The sequence below is a fragment of the Wasmannia auropunctata genome, unplaced genomic scaffold (assembly GCF_000956235.1).
Source record: "Wasmannia auropunctata unplaced genomic scaffold, wasmannia.A_1.0 LD336111.1, whole genome shotgun sequence".
In the NCBI taxonomy this organism is placed as follows: domain Eukaryota; kingdom Metazoa; phylum Arthropoda; class Insecta; order Hymenoptera; family Formicidae; genus Wasmannia; species Wasmannia auropunctata.
Window position 1 is genome coordinate 2723702 of NW_012026779.1, and position 18338 is coordinate 2742039.

The 18338-nt window shown below is 43.3% G+C and overlaps 1 protein-coding gene across 1 annotated transcript; it reads left to right on the top strand.

Annotated features, from left to right (window-relative positions):
• The first annotated feature begins 372 nt into the window (after window positions 1-372).
• On the top strand, window positions 373-16587 carry LOC105449652 (myeloid zinc finger 1). Its single transcript, XM_011688970.1, has 3 exons — window positions 373-807; window positions 13493-14596; window positions 15581-16587. The coding sequence occupies exons 1-3, from the start codon at window positions 705-707 to the stop codon at window positions 16585-16587; spliced, it is 2214 nt and encodes a 737-aa protein (XP_011687272.1). The 5' UTR covers window positions 373-704.
• Window positions 16588-18338: the final 1751 nt, after the last annotated feature.

Genomic DNA, 18338 nt, shown 5'->3' on the forward strand with positions numbered 1-18338 from the left:
TCGCTCGAATTGAATTATTTCAATGCCGAGTTTGACTTTCAAATAAAAGTGGAATGGAAAAGAAAAAATTAAAATGAAAGGGACGAAGCAATGTTTCTCGATCTGGGATCTGCGTAGGGAGAGAGATACCGGAAGGGCCGACCCCGGCCATTACGCAGTTGAGATCAAGTTTTAACATTACGGAGATAAAGCACAAGCACAGGCTGACCAATGCGGAGGCCGTGAATTGCTTGTTATTTAAAATTCAAAGGATACCAGAAGTCAACATTTCGAATGAAAGTTTTCGAAACTCGGTACACGTACGTTAGGAACCAGTACCATCGGCCATCGTTTCGCTTTCGAATGACGACGACAACGACAACGACGACGACAACGACGACGACGACGACGACGACTACGACGACTACGACGACGGCGACGACGAGGAAGAGATAAAGCAGGGACGATAGAAGGAAAAAGAAAAAGAGGCGGCGAAGGAGGAAGAGGAGGAGGACGTATCGTCGCCGCGCGACAGACATAGCAAGAGCAAGAGCAAGCCGACGAGACCGGGCGCCGCGCGCTCGCACGTTGTCGAGCCGCGCTTTACTATATCGCGCTACACGCGCATCGTGATCCGCGTACGCGCGCGTGAAACATACACGCGCACGATATTACATATTTATATGCATACACGGTGACCCGCGCGCGGAGATAATACAGTGTAAATGGCGCTCTCGGCGCAGAACCAGTCGACGTCGTACGTGAACTTGTATTACTCGATCGTCCAACGTGCGGCGACGCGCTACTTTAAGGAATATTACAACTCCGGTAAGTACTATTATACGCACGCACGCACGCACGCGTGCCATAAATATACGCACACACACGCACGCACACCGCGCGCGTACACACACACACACACACACACACACACACACACACATACAACATACACATGTACACACATACAAATACGTATCTTCCTAAAAAGCGCACTCGGCACGCATCCGCGATGACGGATTTGCCGGCGAGCGCGAATAGCGCGCCGTCCGGCTTTGTATCATTTAGCGGCATCCACCCTCCTTCTCTCCCCCGCTCGTCTCGTCTGTCAAATTTTATCCCTCATGTCTGCGACAGGCGCCGGTAGCCACCTGTGCGTCCACGTTTCGGCAAAACGCGACGTCATCGCGTGCGCCACACCATACACACGCGGTTTCGAATTTTCCCGCCGACCTGTCTTCTCATCCGACCGCTTCCCCCCCGCGTTCAACGCTGTTCGCTTCTCCGAAGATCCATTCAAACTCCGGTGATAATTTCGATGATCTCGCTCATTTGATACGAATAAACATGATAAGAATTTTTTTCTATCTTTGGACGTGACACGTGGATACATGATGCGTCTCGTCGTGATTAATGATTTTGAAGAATTAACATTCAATTGAAATTGCTTCGGTTTCAATCTCTGCTTTTCTTTCATCATATCTTTTATCCGAGTACCCTCTCTCTCTTTCTCTCTCTCTCTCTCTCTCTCTCTTTCTCTCTCTCTCTCTCTCTCTCTCACACACTCATCTCTCGCCCCCTCCCTCTGCTCTCTGTCCCCATGCTCTCGTGTGCACCTATGCATACCGGGACAGTTATACGAACCAACTATAACGCGTCGACGACTACTACTGGCAGAAGTGTTCTTTCGACTGCGATTAACAACGCTAGTTAGACACGTGTCCCGTGCGAAACTCGTGTGTGTTTGCGGTCGAGCTCGTAGCTTGATTGAACGAGACAGTGTCTAATGTTGGGCGACCTAAAGAGAGGGAGAAAGAGAAAAACGGGGGAAAGAGAGAGAGAAAAGAAACGAGGTGCATAGGGTGAACCAGAAGTATCAAGGGGAACCTGAGAGTATTGCTGTCCGTCGGTCAACGTCTGATGTACGAAACTGCTTGCGTAACGACAGACAGAGAGAGAGAGAGAGAGAGAGAAAAGTCGCGTGTCCGCGGTTACTGCACGAGGCGAAAACAAGCGAAAGCGTGTAAGGGGGAGAGAGGGAGAGAAAGAGAGACACGCGTACTTACTACAAATCCTCCTCGTGAGCACCGGCATCGTGGGTAAAATGATATATCAAAAGCTGTGAATCGGATAGAAACGTTAAGCGAGACCGCGGCAAGGCAAGACAATCGTGTATCCTAGAGATTCTGTGGCGAATGAATAAATAAAAGAACCACAAAAGTCAGAAATCAATTCAAGATAAACACGAGACTAGTAATTAAGTAATTCTACTATAATAGTGAGCTTCGCGCGCTCAGAAACTTAATCATAAAATTGGATCTTGAAATGATTAAATCTCTTTATTATGGAACACGTTACTACGAGAAAAGGAGAATTTAATTAATGTTCTGGACCAAAACATTCTCGCTATCGCAGATATCGATACAGAGGAAATGCAAAGAAAGTGGTGGCACGTTGATTGTACAAACCATTTTATAAATTTAGCCGAAAGTATACAGCGTATCGCGCTCTATTAATGGAATAATTTAAAAAAAAAGAAAATCACAAAGATACAGAACCAAGAGAAAAATAAACGTAAATTAAATGCAATTATCCCCTCACACGTAATTGTGATCATTGCAATATAAATTAGACGGAAGTTGGTGATTAAATATGCTGACGAATATGCGAATAGTGTGATTTAAAAGATGAAACACAGTGTTGTTAGAGTTTATTGCACAGGTATGCATCATCAATGGAATATTTGCAAATAAGTATAGATATTAAAAAAAGCGTAAGAAGTTCTTGAAGGGTGCATCGGCATTTTTAATGATGAAAAATTATTCTGATGTATACTATACTGATATGTATGTATACATATACATACTGAAAATTCTTTTGAAACATTCAATATAATGGTAAATAATAAATAAGACAAAAACAGTCCCGTAATTAAGCTGTAATAGCATTATCTCGTATCGCGTGCAACATTTATGGTTATGTATTAATTATTTATATCGTCAGTCGCGGTAACGATAGCTGTACATTGATCGTCGCTCATTATTGATTCGTGATTGTATCTTTCAATTATCCGAAATATATGAAATTAAATTAATTTGTTACTGACATCACTGCTGTACTTTTCGATAATTAAACGTTCCGGCAAATGTTATTAACGCAATGCGCGCCATTTGTGCTTGTTCTCGCTATTTGTTTCGAAGTAAAACATACGAATTGCAATCAAAGAATTTATACAATGACGAGCGCATTGCAGTTTATACAAAGCATTCCTTTTCTCTCTCAAGTGAGGCAAGAAGGCGCAGGGGAGGGAGAGGAGAGAGTTACGTGATGATACGCAAGATACGTAATATCTACCGCGTCGTTGGGTCATCTAATCGGTCCCCGAATTATCGCGGCGAGCAAAGTGACGAAAGGCGCGGAACGATAAGTTTTTTCGGTCATCCTCCGACGGTCTACACTGTAACTTTCTCACAGATACACATTGAAAATCTGAAGGGAGAAATAATCCGATTGTCGTTTTCTTGACGATGTAATTCAGTGGTAAGGTAACGTACGAGGCGCGTCGAACTCTCCGTACCTTCTATTACTCACCGATTCGTCGACCAGTCCCGGAATTGACTTTTTCGTAGCGAAAACTCAATACGACGCTGCAACCTAACTTTTTAATATTTAACTTTAAATATCTTCGAAGTATATATAAATCTCTGAATTAAAACTTGCGCAAGTTTCACTTACAAAAAAGAAAATGTAGTATATCGTCTAATTTTATCGCCTGAAAATGCCCTGTCGCGTAGTTTATCGCGAGTGTTACACGTGCTTATGTCTCGTTAAAAATCGGTCGCGAGATACCATGTAACTTCCCCGTTGATCCTCTGAAGCGCGCTTAATTCGAAATGGGCTGGGATCCACGATGTGAGTCCGATAGTCTTTCTTTTCGGAGGATTAAAATCACGCATGACGCTTTTATTAAAAGTGGTGTCGGTGAGCAATGCATGAATTTATTTGGAGCGGGTCGACAATGAAAACCTGTTGGGATCACGCGGTCGCACTTGCGCCGCGGCGCGACTCCGCCGACCGATCGAGGCGCGCTGGCTGCCTGGTCAAGGTGAGCGTCGTCGGCCGAGGACTCTCGTGATCGTGCTCTTTGTGACCGAGAAATACAACGCCGACAATCGTGAGTGAGTGCGTCCCGCGCGGCTTGCCGGCAGCCGACTCTAGCCGAGGGCGAATGACAACGGAGGAAGGTCGATGACGGAAACAACCGCGCGCTCTCTCGTCTGAATTGCCACGCGCGACGAATAATGGGACGACGATCTTCTCTCCGTCCAAGTATTTCTTACTCCGGTCGCGGTGCGGCTCGAATGTTTATCTATTATCGCACCTATTTGTCGTTCCTGTTACACCGGTCGCAAAGGTGAAGATTTAATTGTTGAGAGGAAAAACTGTTTAGCACGGACGTGAAAAATATTCGCGTCGGGTCGCGAAGGGCCCTAATCTGATTTCCGCGAATTCTACTCGATAAATCGCTTTCGTAAACACGCCTCGTCCGAAGGACGTAGCCGCCGCGGTGACGATTTCAAACACAGCGAGAGGCTCCAGCGCGATTATATTTGTGACGGGGAAATATAGACTTAGCGCGCATTGCTGGAAAGAGACGAATTGCCTATTTAGATATGCCATTTTGATAAGAATGCCGGTGAAAATTTAGTACGTGTCGGACTGCATGCGTCAAATCGATATGCATCATTTTCGACAATTGGCGCGTACAAAAATTTTCTTAATTTATAATATTAAATTATCAGCAATAATAATCTCCGATTTTGCTTGTAATGTATTTGAAATATAATTCGAAGTTTCTTCTCGGGGTATTTTAGAACCGCGGTAAAAAACGGTGCGCGCGATACATTTAGGTATGGGGGATTGAGGCATTAGATCGATAATAATGTCCAATGTAAATAAATCGCGTTAATGTGGGGAACTCACGGTGAGTATAAATCGCGATTACATAGCTCCGCCGCGCCGCGCTGCACCGATAATAATTGTTATATTGTCTTAACGATCGCGTGAATATCTTAATCGTGCGATACTGCAGTCGGTAACGTATCACGTTAAAGCGAACGATCGTAATCGCAAACTATCGTTATATTCCACAGCGTTTACGCAGCGTGGTTTATGTCGAGAAAATCAGTGTACTTCCACAATTAAATGACTCGTAAAACAGTCATCAAAGTGTGGCGCGGAGTAACCGTAAAGCGCGGCTGTGATTATTTCTATTATTATTATGTAAACGCATATTTAAGTTCATTTCGCGCGTATTAGATGATTCGATCATTAAAGTGTAGTTGTCTTGAAGAGTCGAGATATTTTTAGAATTCATATTCCTGTCATTGTTTTCTTTGGAAATAACGTGTCATTATGGATGGATATTGTCACTTTCAACGTGTCAAGTGTAATCCCGCCAAGTCTAGCATTATACGCAGTTACGACGACATAATGCCTCCTAAGATTTCTCTCGAACGGGTTTAACATAAAGTGCAAGTTGTAAAGCTCGTAAATATTTGTGCGCGTTCGCGTAAGCCAAAGTCACGTTTTAGCTAGGAGTTAGTGCCGGGAGATTCAACCTTGACTTAAATTCTCGAAGGCGGTCGACATTACTACGAAGGAATAGAAATTGCGAAAAATATTAATCTCGAAACTGGTTTTTTTTTTTTTTTTTTTCCCAATCAAAAGTTCCTTTCCTTCTGCCAGGTATATAATACCCCTACATTCATTCGCGTCGCGAGATAATTATAACTTAATGTGATAAAATCAAGTAAGGAGTGTTACACTGAAATATGTATTGCACGCGCGATACGATAGAAAGAAGATACGCTCTACAAAGATACTTTGCCCATGATACGCGCGAAGCGTACGTAGACAGCGACAGCATTCTTTTTCGTGCATTGGGATTTGTAATCATATTACATATAATGTGACATACGTGAAATATCAAGCGGCACGATATAAGAAATACATTGTATTCGTACAAAGATTGTAATTGTCTGCTGAAGACGGTCTGTAGTACGAATCGCTCCACCAAGTATGAGTCATTTTTATTGAATAGCGAAGAGAGAGAGAGAGAGAGAGAGAGAGAGAGAGAGAGAAGGAGGGGAAGGTGGGAGGAAGAGGGGAAGCGCCGACGTTGCGCGTGCATTCGGAAAATAAACGCGTCGACGAGTTTATCGTTTGACTCCTGGCGATAAAAGAGCGATCATTGCTCCGTATCATTCGTAATATAAGAATTAATGCAAATGAGCGAGTTCGCGTGTAGAAAATCTGCGATCGACCCGATTCAATTCACTATGGATGCGCAATAATTATGGATGCGTACGCTTTGCTGCTTACTTTATCTTTGTAAATTACATATTAATGGACGCAACGTGACAAAAATGGCAGCAAATTACAATATCCAGTCAGTGATTACGTTAAAAATCTTTCGATCTAAATGATATATGTGACCGATGAAATCGATCGATGAATCTGTGAATGGATCTACGATGATTATGAATGTTTATATACTGTCGACCGTGTCGGGTTTATAAATTATGCATCAGTAGTCGACTTGTGAAATCATATTTAATTTGCAACGTCTGATATTGCTGTCTAGATGTTATTTTGATAAAATACTTTATTCTCAAATAATTAATGTCGTAGATGCTTCGAGTCAACATATTGAAATTAAATAAATAAATAAATAAATGTAGCTAATGAAATCAATTCATACATTTTATCTCAGCTTGTCCAAACTTCATAAATTATGTATTAATGTATAAAAAATTGCAGCGAGTTAGAGTCATAGCGTCTGGTATCATCGCGCGCTGTTTTACAACTTTTCCACTTAAGCAATTAATATCGCGGTAACATAACGGAAGCTAAATAGAGTAATAAATATATCCGAACGCGAAATGTTTTTAATTGGATCGTTATCAGATTCGATTACTAACTGCGAGGCGCGACAGGACAACGTTGGTTTCACGATATTTGCGCAAATCCGCGGTGGTCTTGGACGTGAACGCGCGCGAATTGTTTTATAAGGCAGAAATAATATACTCTGCGAGTGCATTCGAGCATCCGTCAAAAATATCGCGGTAACAATAGCGAAAGAAAAAAAATATATCCGACGTTTCGACTTCGTCAATGCGTGCACTACACTCTCGAGCTAACAGCGGGCGTATTTCGTTTCTGTCTATTTTTCTGAAAACAAACATTCGATCTGACGAGCTGAATAACGCCAATGGAACACTAGGAAAGGACCACTCGTTTCTGGAGCACTCTTCGGAGCGCCATCGCGGAAAGTTATGTTTTTGTTGCGCCCGTTTCGTTTTTTGCCACCCCCACATACGATCGCCGGCGCGAGGGAGGTCCCTTGAACGGTTCGATAGGAATATGGGCCGCAGGTATTTCCTCTGACATTCGATAAATAGCGGCCGATGTTTGCTTTCGCAAATGAATGCCCGAGCCTTCCCCTCCCACCCCAACTGTGAGATCTTCACACTTTTAATTCTTAACTCATATCGTATAGGTATTATAGGCAAATGTAGAAATTGCATGAGGCAAAACATCAGAGGTTTATTTTGGGAATAGAAATCTTGCACATAAAAATCGGCTGATAAGAGCTGACGTATTATTAGAGGTAAAAATCGCGTTGCCCAGTGTGATATTTTCGTGATTCAACACTGCGTCCAACAGATTGGCATAATTGCCAAGTCGAAGTGCTTGGAACAGCCAATCAATAAGATATTGCGACGAGGCAAAAACCAGCCATCGTAATTTATACGCAACTCCCACGCGAAATGCACATTGCCGCTGCGGCGCGGCGCGCCGTCTGTTCTTTTCTGCAAAAACGTAAGGGAAACGATAGCATGTATGATGTTATGTCGCGAATATTACGTTTGCGGATCTCGTCCGTGACCACAGTCATCGCCTGTTCTTTCGCGGATCCATAAATTAACGAATAAAACCGCTTCATTTAAAGTAGAGTCGTGAAATATGTCGAGCTTTTAGTAAAATACGCGAGATATATCGAGATATAGAACACTTTTGTATTATAGTACGAGGCATCGAACGACAGAAAATGATGAGAGTGAATATACCTCCTGTTTACTTGCATCATGAGAACAATATGTCAAAAATCTGAAAATCCTAAGGACCGCTCGTACGAAAACAATTCAAGAACTTGAAAACCCGAGAGTCCCAGCAATTCGATGAGCAGGAAACGCGAATTTTTACACGTGGTGTCAAATGAGGCATATACTTTGTTTTATCTGCGGATTTATCTGCAAAGTGTGTCGCGCGGACTGCTGTCAGCTAGTGTAAAACTTGTCGATCTAATATAACTATGTATCGGGTTTTCTCCTTCGATATATTTTCTTTTATTGTACGCATATCGCGCAAACAGCGCCTTCACTTTGAGCCCACAAAGTCGCTTTCACCTGTTCAATTAAGTCCGCACTTTCAACCAAAGACACTCTAGTTATTTCGCGATTTTGTCAGCAGAGGAGGTCGAGTTTTCATACTCACTTTTCTTTTTTTTTTTTTCTTTTGTCTAATTTACGGCACCGTTAAGACGGACCGGAAGCCAGCGCAATCCGCGTAAAAATAATCGGTTCGATCGCCAGTTTTATTTCCTTTTAGTCATTACAAATCCAGTAATCATTAACTCTAATTATTATTAATTTACGACGCTACGCAAAAGTCGAGTCGTTCGGAACTCGTCAAAAGTGCTACACGAATTTTTTCTTCTTCCTCGATGTACTTTACCGAACATTTTATCGACGTATACAAGTGAAGCAAAAACTTATTCTAAATTTTAATGTTGTAAAGAGAAGAAAAATAAGCTTTATGTTTGTTTTCGCGATAATAGCGTCGCGACAATTGACGCAAAAGGCTGACGCATTCCACACTTTTGTTTCTAATATAGGAGATTGACCTCATCGAAATTATACCGGTTTTGAAATGTCTGTGTCGCGGTGCAAGTTTTTCGATTGTTTGCTTGGAATAAAACGCGATTCCCACCACTCGGGGAATCGACGGGATCGACCCGGCGACTTAAATCTGCGAGCCGCCGCGGCAGGAAAAATCTTTAAAAATGCTGGCCCCGACGAAAAAAGCGCGCATGTGCAGCCACGAGCCATCTCTCTTCCCTTACTCTCCTCTTTCTCGTCTCCTACTACTCCGATGCGCTACGGGTCCTCCCGGCTTCGCTTTATGCGTTTCTCGCAGCCAAAACAAATCGTAAAGACGCCCGGCGGAGTGCAATCCCATGCTTGTTACCGAAAAATCAATGATATCAGCATTGGCGACTTTTCTCAAACACGAAATACCATTCCACGAAGTGCCGTATCATGCAATAGACGAAGAATTTTATGTTTTTACGACGTGTTTCCGTACACTGTTTCGCTAAGCATTACCGATATTTCCCGACTATTGATCGGTCTAGACATTTTTTTCGAGAAGAACCCGAAGACGTCGATTTTATCAAAGCCTTCATTTTCAAAATATCAACGAAAAAAAGGAATGGAATAAGAGTTACAAGAGCCAGTAGCTCGTAGGTAGATTATCTGTGACTGGTTTTTATTGGTTTTTGTTTTGCTTCTTTTATCGATTATAGATACATCTCAGAGCCTAATACATATTATCCTCTATATCTTGCACGTGCTGTAAAATTTTTCTACCTCTACAATCTTCTTGTATGTCGTCTTAACAACTATCCGTTTATGTCTCCATTCTCTCCTCTTTCATTGGTAAGCTCGTATAATTTCTGCCAAGATTTCTTTCCGATTTTTGTTGACACAAGTGTTACTAGTCTATCCAAGTGTCTCTCGGTTACCCTTACTTTAACTTGAAATGAGATATCGATACCACGGGAAATATTGACTGATGCGTGACTACGTAACACGTATTTAAGATTTTCACGTACAGAAGTATGTATTTCTATCTGTTATATCGTCTCTTTTAGTTTCAAGTGACGTGTTGAACGGGATTAACAAAGTTTAATTTGAGCGATTCATTTTTTTTTACGCGCATCTATTAGGAATTATTTGTAAATTGTTGAAATAGGAGAGAGTGTGCGGTGCTCTGGGATTTATGGTTCACCCTATAAGAACTTGAGTGATAAACCGGTCCGAGCGAACAAAACGTCATTCAGCAGGGATTCCCCGACATACGTGTGTTCCCGCGTTCTAATCGTCTGTATCGTCTGTATAATAATGCAACACTATCGAACAAGTACTATCATTTTCACTTGCTAACTATTCTTACCGAATTCCAAATTTTAACTTTAGCGACAGAATTTATTACTTTAAAGCTAGCTTTCCTTTATTGTAACAATTAAAAATGGATACATAAAAAATACACACACACACACACATTTTAGTCATATTTGTTTGGCTGATTTTTTATCTATGACTGAATAAATTTAAGTCATCATTTATGTTTAAGTATTTATGCCATTGAAAGCTTAAGCTTTGTGTTCGTTTGAGAACAACTCGTAAGTAAAGAGAAAAGGGAATAAAAGTAAGAGAGAACAACTCTCCGCAATACTCTCCAATGATATATCCATTTGTAAGTGTGACTCTCAAGAGTGACTCTCGACGGTATTTCTTTCAAATGAACAGTAGCCGCTTGTCTTTATGTGATTTGTGAAACATAACGCGCATCAAAATCAACTTCGGGATCTTACGATTGCTTAGTTGGTAAAGTTATAAGTGGATCGCGTCTCTCATTAAGCTCGGTCGGACTGCAGCAAAACTTGGAGTTCGTATCAACGCTTGCCAATGTTTATCCACGCAAATGCGAGGGAAATCGAAAGAATAATTTGGACATTTCTTTAACGCAATTTAGCATTAAGAACATTTTTTGAATAACCAGACACCAGGAAAGATTCTTGCGATGTAGAGAAAATTAATTTTTATCTTTGTTTCTTTTTTTGTAGTCTTCGTAAATATTAACTCATTTTGCGTTTGAATAATTGGTCAAATGAAGTATTGTTACGATAGTTACGTATTATTATTATCTGTTGTTATTATCATTGTGATTATTGTCACATTTATTTCTTTAAAAAATTGTAGTTATCTTCATCACAATTTTTTTAAATTTTACAAACATTTTACAAAAATTTTAGAGCAAACAAAAACATTCTTTTATTCTATTAATTAAACTTTTATTGCTTTTGATGTTTTTATCTTAATTGTCAGCTTAGTCAAGTGCACTTGCGGCTTAGAAAAACTTCTTGCAAAATTTCTTTTTACATGCTATGGCTAATGACTTCCTGGATGCGAAGGAAATTTGGACGATTGCTCCGGGATTCTGGATGTAATTAAGTGTTGCCGGACGGAGATTGAGTTTAATGAGACGTAGCGTCGCCTTGATAGCATAACTTGACGAATTTCTCGAAATATAAGTTGGCTTTATTTAGAGCAGATCAACGGATATATTGTAACTTTTCTAATACAGGAGTAGGTTATACATATATGTTAATTGTAAAAGATAAGAGAGATGGCGAATAAAAGCTGGACCGCAGATATTGATACGCGAAAATATTTACGTCAGTATATGATTGATGCTTCTATAATGATACAATTGCTTTGGCTTTTTTCCGCTATTGAGAAATATTGAAAAAAGTCTTTCAGATTTTTTTATTGTATATAATACATTTGGTTAGAGAAAGCGGTGCTTTGCAAAACAAGATTGCGCTACATTTAATTAAAAAATTCACGTTAATCGTGGAACTCGCGAAATGTTACGCAGAATTATATCAATGACGATAACGATACTCTTTTTCAGACCACGAATATCGCATTAGCGTCACTTTTCGACTGGTTGCCTTTCTCTTACTGCGATAATGGGATATTACGATGTTATCGCATCGGAGATTCTCGAAATAGTTAAATGCAATTATGCGATGGGATAAACTTGGAACTGCAATAAACTAATCGCAACGTACTCGAGTAACGATGCAGTATTATCTTAACAAATAACGTACGATTACGTAACGAGTAAATATAGCACAGTAAAAACGATTAACTATAAATACAATTGATTCACTTGCAAACGATTGGTACGTGTTGAATCGCGATATGATTTTTTAATATTTTTCTCCGACACAAATTTATGTATCGATGAACTTCACTAACAAGTATTTCCAAGTCTTATCGTTATCTGTCATATGACATTAACCATCGCTACACATCACACACCGCTTCGATCTTTGCGTCCTTCTATATACACATTCGTTTAAGTTTTTCGTTTTTATATTTTTCCATCTCTAAGTAAATTAGTATTTGTCCTACTTTTAATCAATTTTTCAAAGAAAATAAATTATCATCAAATATTTTTGTGTGCAGTTCTGATTGATATAAATTGCGAATCTTATAGATCGTGACTTGTTGCGTATCCAGGCGATAACTTCCGTTGGAATGCTTTTCATGAAGAAACAATATTGCATCAGATGAATCATTCAACAAAGCAAAAGTAAAAAATTACTTTTAACCGTCCACGCAAAATGCAAATTAAGTGACAAATCCGAAATGGCAAATAAAAGAAAATGAAGACTGATGTAATTAATCCGATAAGAAGAGGAATGCCTCGCGATATTGCGTAACATAAATTCCGTAATCGTAAAACGACTTAAGCCGTTTTATTCCTCGCAACGTAATTACGCGCGATAATACCGATTGGGCGAGACACATGTCTTAAATAAGCGTCTTAAATAGCGTGGCAAAGTTTAATTAAAAACTTGGCGCGATATGATTACCTTCCCTTGTGTTTGCTTCTTATTTTTGGTTAATTGTAATCGCATCCGCCTTTGTTACCCGCATATTTAGAAAAATTAACGAATATAAAAAATAAATTAAAGCAAATGCGCTTTATGATTGTAAAGAGTTCCGTCTTATTCGAGCGTCCAAGGATAGAATTTTTCAAGGATTCAGGAATTCAACGAATCGAGCACGTGATTTTGTATCGCGTCTGTACCTTTAGCACTTTATAAATATCAACACGATACGTAGTTCATAGATTCGACCTGCATAACAGCGATTGAACTTGTGAAGCGTGAACCGGACGTGTCTGTCCATGCGTGACTAGGAACGTGGTCTGATCTGATATTCTAGAGCGTGCATTCTAAGATCGAAGATTCTAAAGATGCAAAACATCTACGATTCGTGGCCCAATTTCGAATAACGTTATTCTTAAAGGCCAAAATTGGCCAAAGGATGCACCTGCAAAATTTAGTCTTATTTTACGAGTACTATATATATAATTATCTATTCGTACGATATTCATATTAAACGGTATAGAAAATTCAAGACGATAATATTCGAGACAATGATCGTTTCCGATAAAATGAAACGTTCCATTGTATATAAATGAAAAATAAAAAACATCTCAAATGAATATTTCTTTTCTTACACAATGACGCGCTATCATGTTAGCACCCGCCTAACTGCGAATCCTCTTCTGCATTGTTTACTTGCAGATACTGGCGCGCCCTACGTATTGTACAAAGATAACATGGAGAGACCCCAGGGTCAGTGGGGCCCGGGGCCGGGATCTCTCCAGGACGGTGGACTGTACCCGCAGCAGCAACAACAGCAGCAGCAGCAACAGGGTTCCTCCTCGTCGGGAAGTCCACAGCAGGCCTGTGGACCTCCGGTCGAGGGTGGCGAAAGTGGTCCCCCGCCCTCGTTAGCCTCGCCCGTGCCCTCACCATATCCCTCGGCGCCTCCCGAGCCTCAATCCTTGACGCCGCCGGACGATGACATACAATCAAGTCAAGCCACGTCCCAGCAACAGCAACAACAGCAACAACAACAAACGCAGCAGCAGGTCCAGCAGCAGCAGCAGCAACAGCAGCAGCAGCAAGTTCAACAGCAATCTCAGCAGCAACAACAAACGCAACAGCAAGATCACTCGCCGCAACAACAATTAACTCCTCACGGAGAGGTGGATCGCAGCGACTGCTTTCCTGGCGCCGGAGAGCTGCAGCAATATCCGCAGCATTATTTCAAAGAGGCTCGGCCGCACCCCTCACCGTCCGTGCCACCGCATATGCTCACGCCCGGCGGCTTCTCCGCGCTGCACTATCTCAAGCAACCCGGAGTAATGCTGACGTCTCTCGGCCAAGGCGACGGCGGGCCCGGTCTGGATGCGCACCAGTACGCGAGTCCGGGCGCGCCGAACATGGGGACCGGACTGCCTGACATCGTGCAGCAGAGCGGCAAATCGTCCAAGGCCGGTAACAGCGATCTACGTCTGTTCAAGTGCTTGACCTGCGGCAAAGACTTTAAGCAGAAGTCAACTCTGCTGCAACACGAGCGGATCCACACAGACAGCCGGCCGTACGGATGTCCAGAGTGCGGCAAGCGGTTTCGTCAACAATCCCATCTCACGCAGCATCTGCGCATACATGCTAACGAGAAGCCATACGCTTGCGTATACTGCGAGCGTACATTCCGGCAGCGTGCCATCCTCAACCAGCATCTGCGCATCCACTCGGGTGAGAAGCCATACCAATGTCCGGAGTGCGGAAAACACTTCCGTCAGAAGGCGATCCTGAATCAGCACGTCCGCACACACCAAGGCGAGCATTTCTCTCTGCCTCCCAGACTCCCCAGAGGGCGTCCATCACAACCAAACACTGACCCACCCACCGGTTCTCACTCATTACTATCGCAACCACCGTCGCCACCGTCACCATCGGCATCATCGCCATCGTCGTCATTATAATCATCACGTTCATTACCGCCGGCGGTACAATAACCCGCATACTAACGATTCATCTCGATTCTCACCTGACCATTAGCACCAGTGGCGGATTTACGGCTCGAGAACGAGCAAAGAGTTAATAAAGTGACGGAACAATGCGTCTTGAAATAATTTACGCGGGGGTAAATTCACCGCTGGTCTACATTATCTATATCCCTCACCAGCTTGCCGGAACGCGTTTTTTGTTTTAAAAGCTTCCAGAACTAACAACGACTTACCAAAGACAAGACCATTGGCCTCGTTGAAGCTAAGGCCAACCGGCGGGTAAGAACGGTTGAGCTGGACGCGACAGCGCTGGTGAGCTGTGAGATAGAGCAGTTCCCATCCTTATTCTATGCGATCTGACTTGTTGATCCATCTAACCCGACTGCCCTCTAATATAACTCTAGTTCCTCGCGTGTCCCTCTGTTTAAAGTGAACATCGGCCTACTATTGATAATTATTTTCTCTAACATATCTTCCCGTATACCTACTAATTATAATAACTTTCAATGGGGACCGCGATAAATTGGTTTATGGTAATTTTCCAAACAGCACAAAAGTTTAAAAGACATATAAACACTGTCGAATAAAGCAGAATATCTGAATAAACTTAAACTTTCTTGAACATTTGTGTTGTCTGGATATTTTCATTTAATTTGAGCAAACATTTACATTAGGTCGCGCTTGACTCGTGCTACAATGGCCTGTAGATAAATTTTATCCTGTATCATTAAACCGTAATCCGGGCTACTAACGTTCCTCTTCCCGTCCATCGTGGAATACCGCCGATGAACCGTGGACCGTTCTCTCGTTACAGACGTGAGCCCACACCTCATCTTCAAGAACGGAATGACGCCGACTCTCTGGCCGCAGGACGTTCCTTTTCCGCCCGAAGAAGGTAAGGAGGAGGTGGCGTCGACATTCGGTGACACGGACACGCAGTCGGGTGCGTTCAGTCCGGCGCCGGACGCCAATTCCATCCAGTATCCAGCATACTTTAAAGATCCAAAGGGTGGCAATCACGCGGTCTTTGGCGCAGGTGGCTCGGGCAGTTTCGGCGCCTTGCAGTACATCAAGCAGCAGGGTGGCACGAAGAGCTGTCTACCCGACGTGATACAGCACGGCCGTTCAGCCGGCATGCCGTTGTACGTGCGTTGTCCGATCTGTCAAAAAGAGTTCAAGCAGAAGTCCACGCTGCTGCAACACGGGTGTATACACATCGAATCGCGGCCGTATCCTTGCCCGGAATGCGGCAAGCGATTCCGGCAACAGTCCCATCTCACGCAGCATTTACGTATCCACACGAACGAGAAGCCGTACGGTTGCGTGTACTGTGGACGCAACTTCCGCCAGCGCACGATTCTCAATCAGCATTTGCGTATCCACACCGGTGAGAAGCCTTACAAGTGCCAGCAGTGCGGCAAGGACTTCCGCCAAAAGGCGATCCTGGACCAGCACACGCGCACTCATCAGGGCGATCGGCCGTTCTGTTGTCCGATGCCCAATTGCAGGCGGCGCTTCGCCACCGAGCCCGAGGTGAAGAAGCACATCGACAACCATATGAACCCGCATGCGGCTAAAGTGCGCCGGAACTCGAGCGGTGACTCGAAACCGCCCGGTACACCCGCGGGCCTGGGTCCGGTACCTGTGCCCCGCGGCCTCACGCCGACGGTTGTCAAGCCGGAGCTCTACTTCCCGCAGTGCTACGCGCCCGCCTTCAACCACCAGCCGCCGGTCTCCACCGCGCAATTCCCCGGCGCCCAGGCGAACGGCGTGTCTGTGACTGGCGAGTTCAAGCCGCCGACCGGTCTGCCGCCGCAGTGACTAACCGTCCATCCTGCCGCCTATTAGCAAGCAGGAATCCCCGCGCTGAGGTTTCAGCGCTGTTTCGGTCCCGCCGCGTTGGAGGCCGACGCAACGTCGAACGCCATCGCCGCCGCCGCCGCCGCCGCCGCCGCGTCTCGATGTGGCCAGCAGCCGATCCAGCAACACTACCCGTGACATTTATCATTGTGCATTTACTAGAGTCTCCTTTATTTTCGTCGTTTCACAACTCGTTCGCTCTTCTTGTTCTATCGCTGCTTAGCAGAGCCTCGGAACACGTCGCCCAGCTAGCCTTGAGCTCGACGGTGAGAACGGTTTCGTCGCGCAGACCGTATAACGCGAATATCCGAGAAACATTGCGAAAATGTTCACTAATCGGTCGCGCTACGCCTCTGGTTAACTAATCGGATAATATTATCTCCGAGAGAAAATTGCTTTTTCTATCTGAATCATAGCACACGGGCTATGATGTAAATAAAGAAATATAAATTTCGGGGATCATTCGAGTACTTGTTTGACACAGGTCTTGGATTTTCGCGTTGTTTGGAAAGTGGAAAGGTTTTTGACCGGATCTCCTGTGACATTCGTCGTAAGTGTCGTCACATACGTCGAATGACATCGCGAAAAGACGACAATCTCAGTTAGAAATATCGCTATCGTTACATTATCGTTACCAAGTAACAAACGATGCGATTATACTTGCTCAGGTATCAATCGGTGACTCGCGACACTCAAACTCACTAGTAAGTTTGTGATACATTTTCTTTTTTATGGTATACGCGATCGCGACGTAATGTTTGTTTTCTTCGCGATCATTCGTTATTTTCGGCTTTTCAAGCGCGTCGGATTAGATTGACTCTTTAGAGATCTCAAGATTAATGCTTAGTTATTGTTGGCGCACACCGTTGACACGACTAGTTAATTCGCCAGCACACGCAAATACCGATTCTTGCTGCGATCTGCAGTCGTCCTCCAAGTCGTCGATCTCGCATGAAGGACAAGCGACACGAGAGGGATACGGAAAAACTCGGAAAAGCAGCCGCCGCTCACCGTCGAGTTTCTCACTAGCCAAGGTAAAGTAACCAACGAAGAGTCTCGTCTATTCCTCCGTACGTATTTTTTATAATTAATCGATTACGACGTACCTTCTCGCGTTTCTTTCGTGGACAAGCGAATAGCACGAGAGTTCGGGGCTTGCTTCGCGAGACGTAGGCGGATTCAAAGAGATTGACAAGTGAATTGCCACGAATCCCTTTAAATCCGCCTATTGTTTCTCGCGGGATGGTGCACGCGCCATCCGGGGCGTCACCGCTCACCGTTCAAAATGCCACGTATCGCCAAACGGGTTGAAGATGTTCGATTTCGACCAGACTAAAACGATTGTGATACAATATTTAACTTGCCTATGTTTTAAAAGTTTCGCGGGAGAGAGAGAGAGAGAGAAAGAGTGAGTGAGCGAGTAAGTGAGAATGAGAACGATATAATAGGTGTATGACCGTTCATGGGTAGGTAGAACGGACTAAACTGAATCGAAAAGTCCTCTACCATTTTGCAAAATTCGCAATCGTAAACGAGACATTAATTTTTGAAGATTGACGAATAAACGCGTATTCATTCGGCCCACCGCTGAATGCAAATGCGTGGCAAGATAAGTAGATTAAACTGAACAAAAAAGTCCTCTACTATTTTGTAAAATTCGCATTTATTGACGAGATATTAAGTTTATTCGCCAATCTTCAAAAATTAATATC